General features: G+C 46.3%; 1 protein-coding gene across 1 annotated transcript in view; it reads left to right on the top strand.

The window, feature by feature from the left end:
- Positions 1–18,351, top strand: part of LOC149460642 (uncharacterized) — a 108,760-nt gene that overhangs the window by 13,306 nt on the left and 77,103 nt on the right. Inside the window, 1 exon segment of the mRNA XM_089679407.1 lies at positions 6,900–7,106. Within this exon segment, the coding sequence (XP_089535533.1) occupies positions 6,900–7,106 (207 nt within the window).

The following is an 18,351-nucleotide window of genomic DNA, read 5'->3' as shown; positions in this document are numbered from 1 at the left end:
ACCCTGGATGTCTCATAAAGAGAACCTGTCATCAAAAGTCATCTCATAGAGGACTTTGTCCCCTTAAGTAAAAATGTTTTTTTTAATTGTAAACAATTAAAGTTACACCCAAGTACATAACTCCTCCCTTTAAAACATTTTGAGGCCCCCCCTCCCCCACATATATGCACACCCAAATGTAAGAGCACACGCTGGAGGGCCTACACGTGATAACATTGATTGTGATACACGTTACATATCGCCGGTCACACCAGAATGAGAGGATAATTCTAGGAGCAGACCTCCTCCGTACTCTATACTGATGACCTAGAAGGGGCTATAAATGTGTCCCCTATAGATAATACCGGGGACTAAAGGTTGTCACCATTTCAGCACACACAACTTAAGGTTTGACATGTTGGATATCTATTTACTCGCTGCAACCTCGGCTTTTATATTATTACACATAAATGGGTCATTTATTGCTTTTTGTGCCCTGAAATCAGCTTAAGTGTATTTTTTACTGAAATTTGGCATTTCCTAGACTTTGTGATAATATTTTGTGACATAAAATATTGGAACTGCCGCTATTTTATTCTCTAAAGTCTCTACTTTCAGAAAATAGATATTTGGGGGGTTTTGTGTCATCTTCAGGATAAAATGATTTTTTAAATGTGCAAAAACGGCTCTGGGAGTGAAAGGGAGAAAGGATAAGCCGGACACTCCCCTTTCCTGAGGAGCAGCCAATCGGTTCTCATTACACTGCAAGGAGTCTCCCCTCCCTGCTAGTCCCCGGGTGCGGTGCTGGAGACAGGCGGGGGAGGGGAGGAGGAGATAAACAGAACAATGTTACACATATTACACATTTGAGTTGCTATAAAGCCCCTTTCATTTTTTAATGCCCCCAACATTCCTAAAAGAGCCTCAGATTTATATACATTTGTTGTAAATAGTAAATAACATCTTATTACCTCCTCTGCTGCCACTTCCACCAACGTCTCCTCTATACTTCTTCCCACCTCACCTCTCATCTGGAACTTCCTGTCTGTACCTGACATCACTTCCTGTCTGTCCCTGACATCCCTTCCTGTCTGTCCCTGACATCCCTTCCTGTCTGTCCCTGACATCCCTTCCTGTCTGCATTCCATAGAGACTTCCTGTGTGAGTATAGGTGAGATCCCCACCTTGTGGAGTTCAGAGGAACTGCAGCCCCGAGATCCATCCCATAATCCCCCTTCCTGTATAATATGTACCTTACAGGGATACTACGGGAGATGAAACATTACTGAATAAAGGAAGAAGAAATAAATGTAACTCTTATGTAACCAACTGTTCAACAAACATCTCTTATTACATATAGAAAAGTCTTACAAACACAGAACACAAAATACAAATGTATAGCTAATGAGAGCGATCCCGCCAAACCTGATCCTTCTGGGGGGACAATGCAAAAATATATATCAATCCACTCATAATGACATCATCTTCTGGGAGTGTCTGCACATCCATCCATTTCATACACATTTCATTGTCTCAGCAGATCTCCTGCAGTCTCTTAGCACCCATTTCCCTTTCTATGTCTCAGCAGATCTCCTGCAGTCTCTTAGCACCCATTTCCCTTTCTATGTCTCAGCGGATCTCCTGCAGCCTATTAGCTCCCATTTCCCTTTCTATGTCTCAGCGGATCTCCTGCAGCCTATTAGCTCCCATTTCCCTTTCTATGTCTCAGCGGATCTCCTGCAGCCTATTAGCTCCCATTTCCCTTTCTATGTCTCAGCGGATCTCCCGCAGCCTATTAGTGCCCATTTCCTTCTCTATGTCTCAGCGGATCTCCTGCAGCCTATTAGCTCCCATTTCCCTTTCTATGTCTCAGCGGATCTCCTGCAGCCTATTAGCACCCATTTCCCTCTCTATGTCACACATTACAACAAGCAGCCACAAAGGTAAATGTAAAATAAAAGCAGAGAGGGAGAGAAGGCTGATAAAGCAGCTCATCGATGAGAGGTACATAAGAACATACAATGTCAATACAAAACAGTGACATGGCCATCAATCACAAACGATCGGAGCAGACAGATCGGTGTCATAGGTGTCCCGTGGGTCCTGAACTGCCTCCAGCGCAGGGACAGTAGCAGGGTGTAAAGCAGGTAGGTACTCCAACTTTCTCATTTCTGCTCTGACCTTCATCAGTGCCGGTAACATGGGGGACATAGAAGACAGCCAATGCATGGGAATGGTTCTCCTGGCTGCCCTCAGAATGTAGGTGGAAAGTTTCCTCGCACATTTAGAGACCCGAAAAGGTAGACCCAACAGAAAGTAAATGGGCTCAAAAGGGACAGGAGCCAGGAAAAGTAACCACAATGGGGTAAGGACCTCCTCCAAAAGGGTGCAATGGACCGGTAATCCCAAAAAATGTGGAAAAGAGTGTCAGTTTCCGTCCCACAACACCAGCAAACAGAAGAAACATTCGGGTTACGATCATGGAGAACCTCAGGGGTCCGATACCAAAACATGGGGGTCTTAGAAGGATTTTCTGTATACATTACACACACAGAAGATTTAGAAGAGGCCTCCCAAATCCTACTCCATTGATCCAACCCAATATCACATTGAAGGAAACGGGACCATTTACACATATAAAGGGGAGAATCAATAGAAAAAGGGCGACATCTACAAGCAATGTATACGTAGCGGAAATGATGTCCCGGTGGTGTGGGCCTTGGATGCAGATATGATCTAAAGGGGTAGGTTGTTCAAGAGTCAGAGAAGAGGCTTTGGAGGCAAAAATGTGTTGTATCTGTAGATAAAATACTGATGGGGTGGAATGCGAGCAGCTTTTTGAATGTCAGGGAAGGATTTAAGGTTGTGAATTCCGGGATTGACCAAATGTTGCAATTGGAATAGATTAACCTCAGCCCAAGGAGGGACTCGACCAATGGCCAGACCATCTGGGATACTTGGATTAAAAATGATGTTGGTCAAAGGGGAACACTTAGAGCCTAGGATGAATGTAACCCTACACCTCCTCCATATAGACAACATAAACTGCATGGGTCCTAATATGAGAGGAGAGGTAGTGCGGGCTGTGACAAAATAAGTCCCCCTCATTCCCTCTTTACACCAAGTCATGGCCAGACGTTCATGCCTCGGTTAGCAAGTCGCTGTGGCCGTGTGTATGTGGGTGGGATCTGTGATAGCCTCTGATGACTCCTCTGTCATCCAATAAAGCTGATGGACCTCTGATGTCTTCCTTGTCCTACGATGAAGCTGATGGACCTCTGATGTCTCCCTTGTCCTCTGATGAAGTTGATGGACCTCTGATGACTCCCATGTCCTCCAATAAAGCTGATGGAACTCTGATGTCTCCCTTGTCCTACGATGAAGCTGATGGACCTTTGATTTCTCCCCTGTCCTCTGATGAAGCTGATAGACCTCTGATTTCTCCTCTGTCCCCTGATGAAGCTAATGGACCTCTGATGTCTCCCCTGTCTCCAATGAGGCTGATGGACCTCTGATGTCTGCCTATCCTCTAATGAAGCTGATGGACCTCTGATGACTCCCCTGCCCTCTGATGAAGCTGATGGACCTCTGATGTCTCCCTTGTTCTACAATGAAGCTGATGGACATTTTGATGTCTCCCCTGTTCTCAGATGAAGCTGATAGACCTCTAATGTCTCTCCTGTCATCTGATGAAGCTGATGGACCTCTGACTTCTCCCCATCCTCTGATATCCACCAGTCAATGTTCACTGAAGGAAGGGGGATCCAGGAGTGAACATTCACTAAAGGAAGGGGAGATCCAGGAGTGAATGCTCACTCCAGGAGGGAGAAATCCAGGAGTGAACGTTCACCATGGGAAGTGGAAATTCAGGAGTAAATGTTCAATGAAAGAAGGGGAGATCCAGGAGAGAATGTTCACTAATCTCCCACCCCTCTAACTGGCATCACCCCCTGTGCCGATCCTAGGTGTGCCTGGAGGAGAGCAGAAGGATGACTCTCTGTGGTGTCAGACTTCTCCCTTCTAACCCCCGACACCACAAGCCCAATAGGCAAACACTGCGCCCAACTGATGCTTCATAGCTACTTTCCAAGGTAGAGCTATTCCCTCCCACACCATGCAATATAGAGGCCTGAATACGCATGCGCGTGCCCGTATGGCACCAGTAACTTCAGTCTCTTGGTAACAGGATGAATGTGGGGGTCTTCAGCGAGACACTTTCATTGGTGCACTTACACTCCTATGGTAAAGTATCATTGTAATCCCGTGGCAGGATTTGTATAGCAAAGCAAACACTGTGTCTGTATAGCAGAGCCATATACACAACCCAGTGCCTGGTGAGTATGGGAGAAGTGTCATGTCTCTGTGTGCCGTGTTCCTGTCATCTGCCAGGGGGCAAAATCCCTCTCACCAGATCCTGGGACTAAGGCCCAAACCATGGTCCTGGAAATGACCGGCTCCTGTGGTCACCTCACGATGAGCCCTTCACACTGTCGGTGTAGGTACTGTACTGTAGGCCACATCTCTCAGGTTGGATGTTCCCTGACTGATGCAGATACCTAAACATGGAGTGAACTGACCCTGAGCACTTCTCTGCCAGGTCCAGACTGTCTCCTGCCACATGCAGACTGCCTCCCCTCAGGAAAAAACAAGATGGAGTCCTTCACTCTGCTCTCACTAAGCATGCTGGTCTCTGTAGTTCCATCCCTCATATCAGCCTATCAGGCCATTTCTGTTCAGGACTGCATATCCCACAATGCTTTGCAGCTGCACCTCCTGCTTGAGAAAGTGCCTGTCATTGGCTCCTTTAATACCTCTTCTGATTGGCTCTCTCTGTATTACAGTCTGAGAGGAGAAGGGAGGGGCTGAAATCCCTGACTGCCTTGTGTGTATCCAGTGCAAGTGTCAGATTTCACAGGAGATGCCAGTCAGCAGGTTACAGCAGTCACAGATAGGAGTCATTTCCTCCCTACACAAGGATCTACAGTCCATACACACCCAGCACAAGGCCGGGGCCACACTACCAGACGCTTCTCGGGGCTGCAGTTCCTCTGAGCTCCACAAAGTGGGGATCTCACTTCTACCCACACAGGAAGTCTCTATGGAAGACAGGAAGTGATGTCAGGCACAGACAGGAAGTTCCGGGTGAGAGCTGAGTTGGGAGAAAGCAGAGAGGAGACGTTGCTGGAAGTGGCAACAGAGGAGGTAATAAGATGTTATTTCCTATTTACACCCAGTAACCCCCCATCATGTCCGTCCTCTTCCTCCATAGTCATGTCCGTCCTCTTCCTCCATAGTCATGTCCGTCCTCTTCCTCCATAGTCATGTCCGTCCTCCATAGTCACTGTGACATCTTTTATCTCCAGCAGATGATGATACACACATATATAGTGTGGGAACCCAGAATAACCCCTTCAGGGGCAGAACATTCTCCTCATTGTGGAGAGGTGTCACCTTCTCACCTCATCAGTCTATACCAAAGGATTATACCACTTTTATAAGTGGCGGGGAATGGAGAATCCTATGACATCACACTGACCTCGCAGCTCCTCCCCCAATGTCCTTCCAACCAGAGTCAGAGAATCCTATGACATCACACTGACCTCACAGCTCCTCCTCCCAATGTCCCTCCATCCAGAGTCAGGGAATCCTATGACATCACACTGACCTCACAGCTCCTCCTCCCAATGTCCTTCCATCCAGAGTCAGAGAATCCTATGACATCACACTGACCTCACAGCTGCCCCTCCGAATGTCCTTCCAACCAGAGTCAGAGAATCCTATGACATCACACTGACCTCACAGCTCCTCCTCCCAATGTCCCTCTATCCAGAGTCAGAGAATCCTATGACATCACACTGACCTCACAGCTCCCCCTCCCAATGTCCTTCCAACCAGAGTCAGAGAATCCTATGACATCACACTGACCTCACAGCTCCCCCTCCCAATGTCCTTCCAACCAGAGTCAGAGAATCCTATGACATCACACTGACCTCACAGCTCCTCCTCCCAATGTCCCTCCATTTGGCTCCTTTCTTTTTATTCTATGGTGTTAGGATGTGGGGCCCCTTGGTATCCTCACATGTAAAGTGGGACTGTTGGTCCTGCGTTGTATGTAATGACATCAGAATGCTGCAACAAGCCTATACCCTGCGTAGTGTGGGGGTCCTGTGGGGGGGACATTATACCTCAGCCTGAAGTGGGGCTTTAATAAAATGGAGACCTGAATGGAGAGGTGAGGAGGATTCTGGGAATATCATTTGATGTGACTATTTGTGTTCAGATGTAGAGTTTTCCTCCTGTGAAGTCTGGAGATCATATGACATCACATTGCCTCCACCTCCCTCCCTGATAGAAGAGAGAAAGAAGAAGAAGATTCTAGAAGTCACCAGAGAGATCACTGAGCTGCTGACAGGAGAGGTGAGCGGTGCCGGGAATTCTGGGACATTCTCCAGTAACAGACAAGGGATGTGTCTGGATGGTGACTGTATCATTGTGTGTGTCAGGTTCCTATAAGGTGTCAGGGTGTCACTGTCTATTTCTCCATGGAGGAGTGGGAGTATTTAGAAGGACACAAGGATCTCTACAAGGACGTCATGATGGACAATCAGCCGCCCCTCACATCACCGGGTAAGAGGAGACTTTATTGTAAAGGAGAGAGCAGTACGGAGGATCCACCTAGATCCCCCATCATCTGATAAACACATAGAAACAATGGATTCAGTCAGTGTGTGTGTTTCCTACAGATGGATCCAGTCATGGGAACCCACCAGAGAGATGTCCCCGTCCTCTGGATTCCCGGGATTCCACACAGGAAGGTCACACCATCCCTCACCATCATCAGGTAGATGATGACAATTATTGGTAGTTGTGATTTATACACAGCATGTTTGTTACAATGAATGTTTTATTATATCTTTCAGAGTGGAATCCTCGGGGATGATAATATTGATGTTAAAGAAGAGTATAAAGAGGAGGATGAGGAGTATGGAGTGATGGAGGAGTTTTCAGAAGGACACAAGGATATGATGGAGCCACCTAATACCAGGAACCCACCAGAGAGATGTCCCCGTCTTCTGTATTCCCGGGATTCCACACAGGAAGGTCACACCATCCCTCACCATCATCAGGTAGATGAGGAACAATCACTGATAGTATCATTAGGATCTGTACATTATCTGCATTGTTACCATTGATGGCATTTTATTATATATTCAGAGTGGAAACCTGAGAGATCCTAAAGTTGAGGTTAAAGAAGAGATAAAAGAGGAGGAGGATGAGGATGGGGGGATGGAGGAGTCAGAGCTTCTAAAGGAACACAAAGATCTGTACCAGGACACCATGGTGGAGTCATCCAGCTACAGGAACCCACCAGAGAGATGTCCCCGTCCTCTGTATTCCCGGGATTCCACACAGGAAGGTCACACCATCCCTCACCATCATCAGGTAGATGATGACAATTATTGGTAGTTGTGATTTATACACAGCATGTTTGTTACAATGAATGTTTTATTATATCTTTCAGAGTGGAATCCTCGGGGATGATAATATTGATGTTAAAGAAGAGAATAAAGAGGAGTATGGAGTGATGGAGGAGTTTTCAGAAGGACACAAGGAGATGATGGAGCCACCTAATACCAGGAACCCACCAGAGAGATGTCCCCGTCCTCTGTATTCCCAGGATTCCACACAGGAAGGTCACACCATCCCTCACCATTACAAGGTTGGTGGGATGGAGCATTCAGAAAAAGGACTCATAGAAGTGTTTTTTTTAATTTGATGCCACAACATTGGAGTTTATGTTTTACAGATGAGCTCTTCTATTATTATTTTGTTTTAGGTTGAAGATCTGATAGATATAAAAGTTGAGGTGAAAGCAGAAGAAGAAGAGGCGTATGTGAGGGATGATCAGCAGTCTATGGAGGAGGATGGAATAACGGGGACATTTATAGAGGAGGACACTCCTACAGAGATCAGCACAGGTGGGTCATGAACACTAAATCCATTCCTCCACCCATACTGCTCACTGATTGGTCCAGAGTAGGGCGGGGACTGGGTGATATCAGCCTGTAATCCCCTGGTCACTTTCCTGAGCTGTGTTCCCCGTCCTGTATTCCTGGATTTCTCTCGGATAATCTTCCTTCTCTGTGCTGCAGACACAATTTATGTCTCTAGACTGGATTTATGGAGGTTCTGGGGTTCAGCCGGCAGCAAAATGTTGATTTATGAGCATTACTAGACATGCTCATGAATCAGCATTACTTGGGGCATGTAATTTGGGCCTCCTGCCCCTTGCCCAGGTCTAGTAGGATCTCTGACAGAACAATTCTCCCAGGGTTCCTTGCTGGGAGCTGAGGGATATGTCTGTAGTGTCTCAGCCCCAAGTCACTGAGTGCAGTCTCAGGAGATGGGAGGCAGCGGTGTGGGACCTCTGCAACTTGTCTACAGTAAACATTTAATCTTCCACTGATTACTGAATACCAATATTATGAGTCCTGACCCTTATACTGTATAATTTATATTGTACATTACATCCTCCTGACCCCTGCACTATATACTCTATGTTGTACATTACATACTCCTGACCCCTGCACTATATACTCTATGTTGTACATTACATACTCCTGACCCCTGCACTATATACTCTTTGTTGTACATTACATACTCCTGACTCCTGCACTATATACTCTATGTTGTACATTACATACTCCTGACCCCTGCACTATATACTCTATATTGTACATTACATACTCCTGACCCCTGCACTATATACTCTATGTTGTACATTACATACTCCTGACCCCTGCACTATATACTCTATGTTGTACATTACATACTCCTGACCCCTGCACTATATACTCCATGTTGTACATTACATACTCCTGACCCCTGCACTATATACTCTATGTTGTACATTACATACTCCTGACCCCTGCACTATATACTCTGTTGTACATTACATACTCCTGACCCTGCACTATATACTCTATGTTGTACATTACATACTCCTGACCCCTGCACTATATACTCTATGTTGTACATTACATAGTCCTGACTTCTGCTCTCCCCCTCTCCCCACTGCTATATATACACATAATATGGATTCTCTTTTGTTCCCCCCATTTCCTCCCAGCTGGACATTTTATATCGAACGATGTGATTGGAGCACAGACTTTTACATGGTGATAATAATGTGATAACATCCTCCAACTTTGGACCCTTAAACAGAAAGTGATAATGAGGGAGGAGTCAATACCCCAATGATGGTGGTCTTCAGGATCAGTGCAGTCTTCATCTTGGTTGTTCTCCCCCCATCCTCACTCTCTGACCTCTGGTGGGGCTCAGCCCCGCTGTTCTTCATGACTAAATCATGGAGTAAATAAGGAAGTGCAGTACTTCTTGTGTTGGGAAGATGGCGATGAGTGATAGAGGGGGTGGGGACCCTCGTCCTATAATCCCCTCATCACTGTCCCTCCTATAAAAGACAGTTCTGGTTGTTTCCTCACTCTCTGACTAAGGTCCATGAATAAAGAAATGACCTGGTAGGAGATCAGAGGAGCCATTTCCTAGTTCCCTTGTGTGATGGAAGTGTAGGCAGGACACAACACACACGGAGGATGATAAACACACAAAGCTGTATTGAACTATGGGAGGCACTCAATCAGGGTAGGAAGGTAGTGTCTGGGTACCCAAAAGGGGAGGGGAGGAGCCCAAAACAATTGTAATCCGGCCCACGATAGGGCAATTGGGTATCAATGGCCTGAGCAAGTATTAATCCAAGCAGGCAGTTCCGGAAAAGGTAATAGGGAGGTTCAATGGGGCAATCCAGGTAGGAAAAGTATGAGTGTTCAATGGGGCAGACCAGACAGGACAAGAGGGAAATTCAACGACAGTCCAAGCAGGGAAAATATAGGGGCATTCAATGGAGCCAGTCCAGGCAAGGTAATAGGGGGATTCATGGACAGTCCAGGCAGGGAAAATAGGGAGACCCATGGGGGGTAGTTCAGACAGGAGGGTCTGAGCACTCACGGTTTAGGCAGCAGTCACCTCTGGCACACAGCGAACAGCAGGCAGGAGTAACCTCTGGCACACAGCGGATAGCAGGCAGGAGTACTTGTTGGCACACAATGGATAGCAGGCAGGAGTACTCGTTGGCACACAGCGGATAACAGGCAGGAGTACCCGTTAGCACAAAATGGATAGCAGGCAGGAGTACTCTTTGGCACACAGCGGATAGCAGGCAGGAGTACTCGTTGGCACACAGCGGATAGCAGGCAGGAGTACTCATTCGCACACAGCGGATAGCAGGCAGGAGTACTCATTCGCACACAGCGGATAGCAGGCAGGAGTACTCATTCGCACACAGCGGATAGCAGGCAGGAGTACTCGTTGGCACACAGCGGATAGCAGGCAGGAGTACTCGTTGGCACACAGCGGATAGCAGGTAGGAGTACTCATTGGCACACAGCGGATAGCAGGTAGGAGTACTCATTGGCACACAATGGATAGCAGGCAGGAGTACTCGTTGGCACACAATGGATAGCAGGCAGGAGTACTCGTTGGCACACAATGGATAGCAGGCAGGAGTACTCGTTGGCACACAATGGATAGCAGGCAGGAGTACTCGTTAGCACACAGCAGATAGCAGGCAGGAGTACTCGTTGGCACACAGCGGATAGCAGGCAGGAGTATTCATTGGCACACAGTGGATAGAAGGCAGGAGTACTCGTTGGCACACAATGGATAGCAGGCAGGAGTACTCTTTGGCACACAGCGGATAGCAGGCAGGAGTATTCTTTGGCACACAGCGGATAGCAGGCAGGAGTACTCGTTGGCACACAATGGATAGCAGGCAGGAGTACTCTTTGGCACACAGCGGATAGCAGGCAGGAGTATTCATTGGCATACAGCGGATAGCAGGCAGGAGTACTCGTTGGCACACAGCAGATAGCAGGCAGGAGTACTCGTTGGCACACAATGGATAGCAGGCAGGAGTACTCGTTGGCACATAGTGGATAGCAGGCGGGAGTACTCTTTGGCACACAATGAATAGCAGGCAGGAGTACTCTTTGGCACACAATGGATAGCAGGCAGGAGTACTCGTTAGCACACAATGGATAGCAGGCAGGAGTACTCTTTGGCACACAATGGATAGCAGGCAGGAGTACTCGTTGGCACACAATGGATAGCAGGTAGGAGTACTCGTTGGCACACAGCGGATAGCAGGCGGGAGTACTCGTTGGCACACAGCGGATAGCAGGCAGGAGTACTCATTGGCACACAATGGATAGCAGGCAGGAGTATTCTTTGGTACACAGCAGACAGCAGGCACCTCTAGCCCCCAGGGATCAGCAAAGTACTCAGCAGGGTCTGGCTGTGGGGGTCTGGCCTCAGCTCAGACCTTCCAACAGCTACTCACGGTGATGTGCAGGGGACCAACAACCTCCCGGGTCCCGCTCTGGTCCTCTTATGCCGGAGCAGGATGCTTCCTGGTTGCCCTGGCAATGGCCGGTCCAGTGTCGGGTTGCCGGGGCAACGAGGCATGCCCCCCTCACTCTGGCCACGCTCAGGGAGCGCACCCTTTGTCTCTGGCACGCACAGAGCATGGGAAGCCTCGTTCCCACGTTGCGCCTGCCGGGGGGGTGCAGAGACACCCCGGAGGCCCGTGCTATGCGGGTCCAGCGGGGTACCTGACTCCTCGGCAGCTTCACTGAGGAGAGGTGCTTCCCGCTCCTTGTGCAGGATGTGAGGAATCTGCAAGGGGAATGGAGGGAGGAGGATCAAAGGAGAGCGAGGGGGGAGCTGCTGCAGACCACCTGAACTGAGGGGAGGAAGGGACAGCAGGAGAGGGGGTGACCGTGACACCTTGAGGGTGGAATTGTAAGCTTCTCAGAGACCAAGCTGCCTGATGTGGGCGGAGTCCTGGTTTGGGGGAACCAATCAGCTCCTGTCTAGTAATCCTCTTTGTCTTTGTATTTTAGTCCATGGCCGGGAGATGAGGAAAACCTCCGAGGATTGTCTCACTTTGTCTCCAGACTGGAAAGTAGAAGATGAGGACATCACACAGTATAGTCCAGGAGAAAACCCGGCTCCCTCCAATGTCCATCCGGCACCACCCAGTGTAGATATACCATCGGATTCCTCATATCCTGAGGAACCTCAGACTGTGCGGGACCGGGCCGGCCTTCCAACAGGGAAGAGATTCTCCTGTCCTGAGTGCGGGAAGAGTTTCCATTGTAAATCTGGTCTTAATGTGCATAAAAGATCTCACACGGGGGAGAAGCCGTATTCCTGTACTGAGTGCGGGAAATGTTTTTCTGTGAAGTCCAGTCTTTACAGACATCAGAGATCTCACACGGGAGAGAAGCCATATTTCTGTCCTGAGTGTGGGAAATGTTTTTCAGAAAAGTCACATTTTTACAGACATCAAAGGTCTCACACGGGGGAAAAGCCATATTCCTGTCTTGAGTGCAGGAAATGTTTTGCAGACATGTCTAGTCTTTACACACATCAGAGATCTCACACGGGGGAGAAACCATATTCCTGCGTTGAGTGTGGGAAATGTTTTTCAGATAGATCCAGTCTTTACACTCATCAGAGATTGCACACAGGGGAGAAGCCGTACTCCTGTCCTGAGTGTGGGAAATGTTTTTCAGAGAAGTCTGATCTTGACAAACATCAGAGATCTCACACAGGGGAGAAACCGTATTCCTGTTCTGAGTGCGGGAAATGTTTTTCACAAAAGTTTCATCTTTACAGACATCAGAGATCTCACACAGGGGAGAAGCCGTATTCCTGTTCTGAGTGCGGGAAATTTTTTTCAGTGAAATACAGTCTTTATACACATCAGCGATCTCATACAGGGGAGAAGCCGTATTCCTGTCCTGAGTGTGGGAAATGTTTTTCACAGAAGTCCCATCTTTACAAACATCAGAGTTTGCACACGAGGGAGAAGCTACTTTCCACTCCTTAGTGAGGGAAATGTTCCGCACTGAAGTCCTGTCTTCCTGTACATCAGGGGTCCCACACAACCCTGGAGGTGTATTAGTGCCTTGAGTGCGGGAAATGTCTTCTAGATGAATGTTGCTGGACATCCCAGCTCTCATGTGGAGAAGAAGCACACCCTGATATACACCTCAGATATACTCCATGGCTGATCTTCATCATGGAAGAAACAGTCCATAAGGAGATGAGAGGTCCCCAAAGACATGGATGAAGTGTGGGACTGGGTTGGTCATTGATATCAGGAGAAGAATAACAATGGAGTCCTGCCCTGTGATTGGCTGAGTACATTTGTGGTGGGAGATTTCACAAACACTTGGAGGTCTATTATTAATACTTTGTGGACAAATGTTCCAAGCACTCATTAGGCCCACAGTTGGAGGTGAGGACAATACTTTCATGGTGGGGGATCACTGAAGAGGTGGGTGGTAATAAAATGTCCCAATTCTAGAAGAGTGACTGATGGTGTACACATGGAAGCAATGGAATTGTGTGTATACCGGGAATGAAGGAGTGATTGGTGAATGCACATATTGGGACTTTTCCGTGTCTTTCTCCATACATGTTTCTTCTTGTTTGTTTCCCGTGATACAAATGTCTGTGTATATGATCGGCACATGATGGTCTGTCTATGACAAACGTTTCATTGATCTGATCATTTCCATGGTGATTGTGGACACATTGTGATTGGTTGATGGGGGATGGAAAGCACAGAGAGCAGGAAGTAGAGTGCCATCCTTTCTACGACATTCGCTGATCGTACCTCCTCGGAATTCAGTTCCCGCAGGAAGATGGATGACAGTCGCTGATCGTACCTCCTCTGAATTCAGTTCCCGCAGGAAGATGGATGACAGTCGCTGATCATACCTCCTCTGAATTCAGTTCCCGCAGGAAGATGGATGACAATCGCTGAGCTTACCTCCTCTGAATTCAGTTCCCGCAGGAAGATGGATGACAATCGCTGATCATACCTCCTCTGAATTCAGTTCCCGCAGGAAGATGGATGACAATCGCTGATCATACCTCCTCTGAATTCATTTCCCGCAGGAAGATGGATGACAATCGCTGATCGTACCTCCTCTGAATTCAGTTCCCGCAGGAAGATGGATGACAGTCGCTGATCATACCTCCTCTGAATTCAGTTCCCGCAGGAAGATGGATGACAATCGCTGATCATGCTTCCTCTGAATTCAGTTCCCGCAGGAAGATGGATGACAGTCACTGATCATTGGTGATTGTGGACACATTGTGATTGGTTGATGGGGGATGGAAAGCACAGAGAGCAGGAAGTAGAGCGCCATCCTTTCTACGACATTCGCCGATCATACCTCCTCTGAATTCAGTTCCCGCAGGAAGATGGATGACAATCGCTGATCATACCTCCTCTGAATTCAGTTCCCGCAGGAAGATGGATGACAGTCGCTGATCATACCTCCTCTGAATTCAGTTCCCGCATGAAGATGGATGACAATCGCTGATCATTCCTCCTCTGAATTCAGTTCCCGCAGGATAGATGCAATCGCTGATCGTCCCTCCTCTGAATTCAGTTCCCGCGGGAAGATGGATGACTGTAGCTGATCGTACCTCCTCTGAATTCAGTTCCCGCGGGAAGATGGATGACAGTCGCTGATCATACCTCCTCTGAATTCAGTTCCCGCAGGAAGATGGATGACTGTCGCTGATCATACCTCCTCTGAATTCAGTTCCCATGGGAAGATGGATGACTGTCGCTGATCATACCTCCTCTGAATTCAGTTCCCGCAGGAAGATGGATGACAGTCGCTGATCGTACCTCCTCTGAATTCAGTTCCTGCAGGAAGATGGATGACTGTCGCTGATCGTACCTCCTCTGAATTCAGTTCCTGCAGGAAGATGGATGACAGTCGCTGATCGTACCTCCTCTGAATTCAGTTCCTGCAGGAAGATGGATGACAATCGCTGATCATATCTCCTCTGAATTCAGTTCCTGCAGGAAGATGGATGACAATACTTTCTAGGAGGTGTTAGGAATGACGGGTCCGGGGCTTATTCCTTACATCAGCCAGGTGACCATACTGCCATAAACCTCTACAGGAAACCTTCATGGGGGGTGTTGGGGTGATAAAACACATGGGAAATCTTACATATAGTCAATGTCCACTTAGAAAGTGCAGTTTCGGGAAGTTGCAGGAACTGAGGCTGAGACTTCTATCAAAAGTTCACAATGATGGTAAAAATTATTGTAGGCCCAAAATATCTATCACACTAGTAACAAAAATACAATTCCAGTATCTATCCCACCATTTGTAGATGTTATAACTTTCACATAAACCGATTCATTTACACGGATTGCGATTTTATTTTAGTGAAGACACGGAGCAGAATACATTTTGGCCAAAATTTATGACAAAATTTGATTTTTATTTTCTTTTTGCTGGACATGTTTAACCACTTGTCCTCCAGAGGATTTACCCCCCTTAATGACCACGCCTCTTTTTGCTACTCGGTGCTGCACTAATTCAACTGATAATTGCGCGGTCATGCAATGCTGCACCCAAATAAAATTTAAGTCCTGCATTCTGCTTCATGTTTTTAGTGAAAATAATCCCAATAAGTGTATATTGATTGCTTTGTGTGACAGTTATAGCGTCTACAAACTATGGTATAGATAATGGAATTTACACCATTTCTTTGCTATACAGCGCTGCACTAGTTTAACGGACAATTGCGCGGTCATGCAATACAGTAAATAAATGAAATTTATGTCCTTTTTTTTCACACAAATAGAAATTCAGTGATATTTGATCACTTATGCAATTTTTATTTTTGGTGCTATAAACGAAAAAAGTTTTGCAAAAAAAGGTTTTTAAAAAAATGACATTTTCTCATTTCTGTCATAAAAATATTAAAAAATACTAAAATATTCTGCTCCATGTTTTTGGTTAAAAATAATCCCAATAAGTGTATATTGATTGCTTTGTGTGATAGTTATAGCGTCTACAAACTATGGGATAGATAATGGAATTTACACAACTTATACTTTCTGACTGCCCATCACATTTCCTGAGGTGCTAAAATACCAGGATAGTACAAACACCCCCAAATGACCCCTTTTCGGAAAGTAGACACCCTAAGCTGTCTGCTGAGAGGCATATTGAGTCCATGGAAGACTGCCAAAACGTCTCTCACATGTGGTATCCCCATACTCGGGAGAAGTAGCAAAATACATTTTGGGGAGTAATTCCACATATACCCATGTCATGTGTGAGCAATAAATTATTTAAGTGACAATTTTGTGTAAAAAAAGTTTGTTTGTCAATCACCCTAGTGAATAAAATGGTGGATGTCACATAGTACTGAATTTTTTTATGTCACATTGTACTCGTGCAGCAATTTTTCAAACACAATTTTTTTTTTAAATAGTTTTTTTACTTTTAATGCATAAAAACACAATATATTGTCCAATTATTTGGTAAAATATAAAATATGATGGTATGCCGAGTAAATAGATACCAAACATGACATGCTTTAAAACTGTGCATGCCCCGTGCAATGGTGACAAACTGCATACATTTTTAATATCCATAGGCAATGCTTTAAAAGCCTTTACAAGCTACCATTTTAGGTTTACAGAGGAGGTCTAATGTTAGAATTACTGCCCTTGATCTGACGTTCGTGGTGATACCTCACATGCATGGTGCAACTGCTGTTTACATACTGGCACAGGGTCATCGCTCACAAACGCAGGTGGGGGGGGGGGGGTGAGGATACTTTTTTGTAAGTTATTTTGATTTTTTTTATTATTTTTACACTGTCCCTTTCATTTTTTTTTTATCACTTTTAATGCTATCACAGAAATTGCAAATATCCCCTATAACTTCAATGGGCATTGTCATATATTATTTTTTGAGAAATCTGGGGCCTATCAGACTCTGGATATCTCCTCTGCCCTTACATTATCCAATCAAACCAAGATCGGTGATCAGATGCTTTCCCAATTTACAAATGGCGCTGTTTATATCCTACGAAACTGAAGTGATGAAATGCTCGTAGATTCCGAATTCTTAGACTATAGAGATGATTGGCACCACTCTGGTCTCCAATCAGCTCTATGGTCAGCTGGCAGAAACACTGGCTGCATTCTCAGGTTCCCCCGATGGCACGGGACTGCCCGAGAAGGCCGTGGAAGGCAGCGGGGGGGGGGGGGCATAGTTGTAAAAGTAATCCTGTAGCTAATTAGCCACTAGGATTGCTTTTACATGAAAACCGATCGCCGGCTGAAAAAATTGATACCAGGATGATGCATGCACCTGTAGGCCTCATCCTGGTATAACCATTCAAAGTCTAGGGATGTACCAGTACGTCGCTGGTCCTTTTTGGGTATATATGCTATGTTCTTTTTTTTTTCTTTGTATGCAGTCTGTGGACTGAATGAAAAAAGAGAAGAAATCTCTGCCAGAAAAAGTGTGTGGTATGATCACCATTGGAATATACTGCCCTGCATCCACCCACTTCTAATGGTGGGCACACACTAGGTCACACGGTGCCACATGCCCCAATTCCAAGATTGTACAAATGTCTAAATAGTGGCACGCTTGAATAAACATTGTCCACGTATAAGTGGTACCCCATATGGAAAAAGGATGATACCGAGTCCCAAACTATCTTTCCACTGCTCCCCATGTAGTCTGGGCATCCAGGGGGCTCCACGTGACTATCATTTCCCTCATAAATCCAAAACTTATAAGTATAGCCTGTTGTTCTCTCACAGGTCTTCTACATCATGACCCCATATCTGGCACGCTTGCTGGGGAGAGATTGTTTAAATGCAAGTCGGCCAGAAAAATTAATGAGGGACTCATCAACGCAGATGTTTTGCTGGGGAGTATAGACATCTGCAAATTTTTGGTTAAGGTGATTTGCGAGGGGCTGAATTTTGTGGAGCCGGTCAAATTCAGGGTCACCCCGAGGATGACAGAGTGTATTGTCATTGAAATGCATAAAACACATTATACTCTCATATCTATGCCTGGCCATGGCAGCAGAGAACACGGCATATGATGAATCAAGTCTCTGGACCAATACAACCGCAATTCATTTTTCTTTAGTAATGCCCATGTTGAGGGTTAAGCCCAAAAAATGTTTTAATTCGGAAACCGTATTGAGTTTCCATGCGAATGGTCTGGCAAGGTTTGAATTTGGGTTGGCAGTGATAAATTGTTCTGCATATAAATTGTTTTGATCCACAATCAATGCATACAGATCTTCTGTGAAAAACAGCTCCAAAAATCAAGGGGAGTTGTCAGGGTCCTGTCCACGGAAGGAGTTCTGGAAGATCTGGCATTTCTGCCAATACTCTACATTGCCGCAGAAGGATACATCAGCCTCAGTCTG

Source organism: Staurois parvus, unplaced genomic scaffold (genome assembly GCF_062004578.1).
Source record: "Staurois parvus isolate SC_StPar_1 unplaced genomic scaffold, SC_StPar_1.0 ptg000223l, whole genome shotgun sequence".
In the NCBI taxonomy this organism is placed as follows: domain Eukaryota; kingdom Metazoa; phylum Chordata; class Amphibia; order Anura; family Ranidae; genus Staurois; species Staurois parvus.
This window is presented reverse-complemented; position numbering and strand designations above follow the sequence as displayed.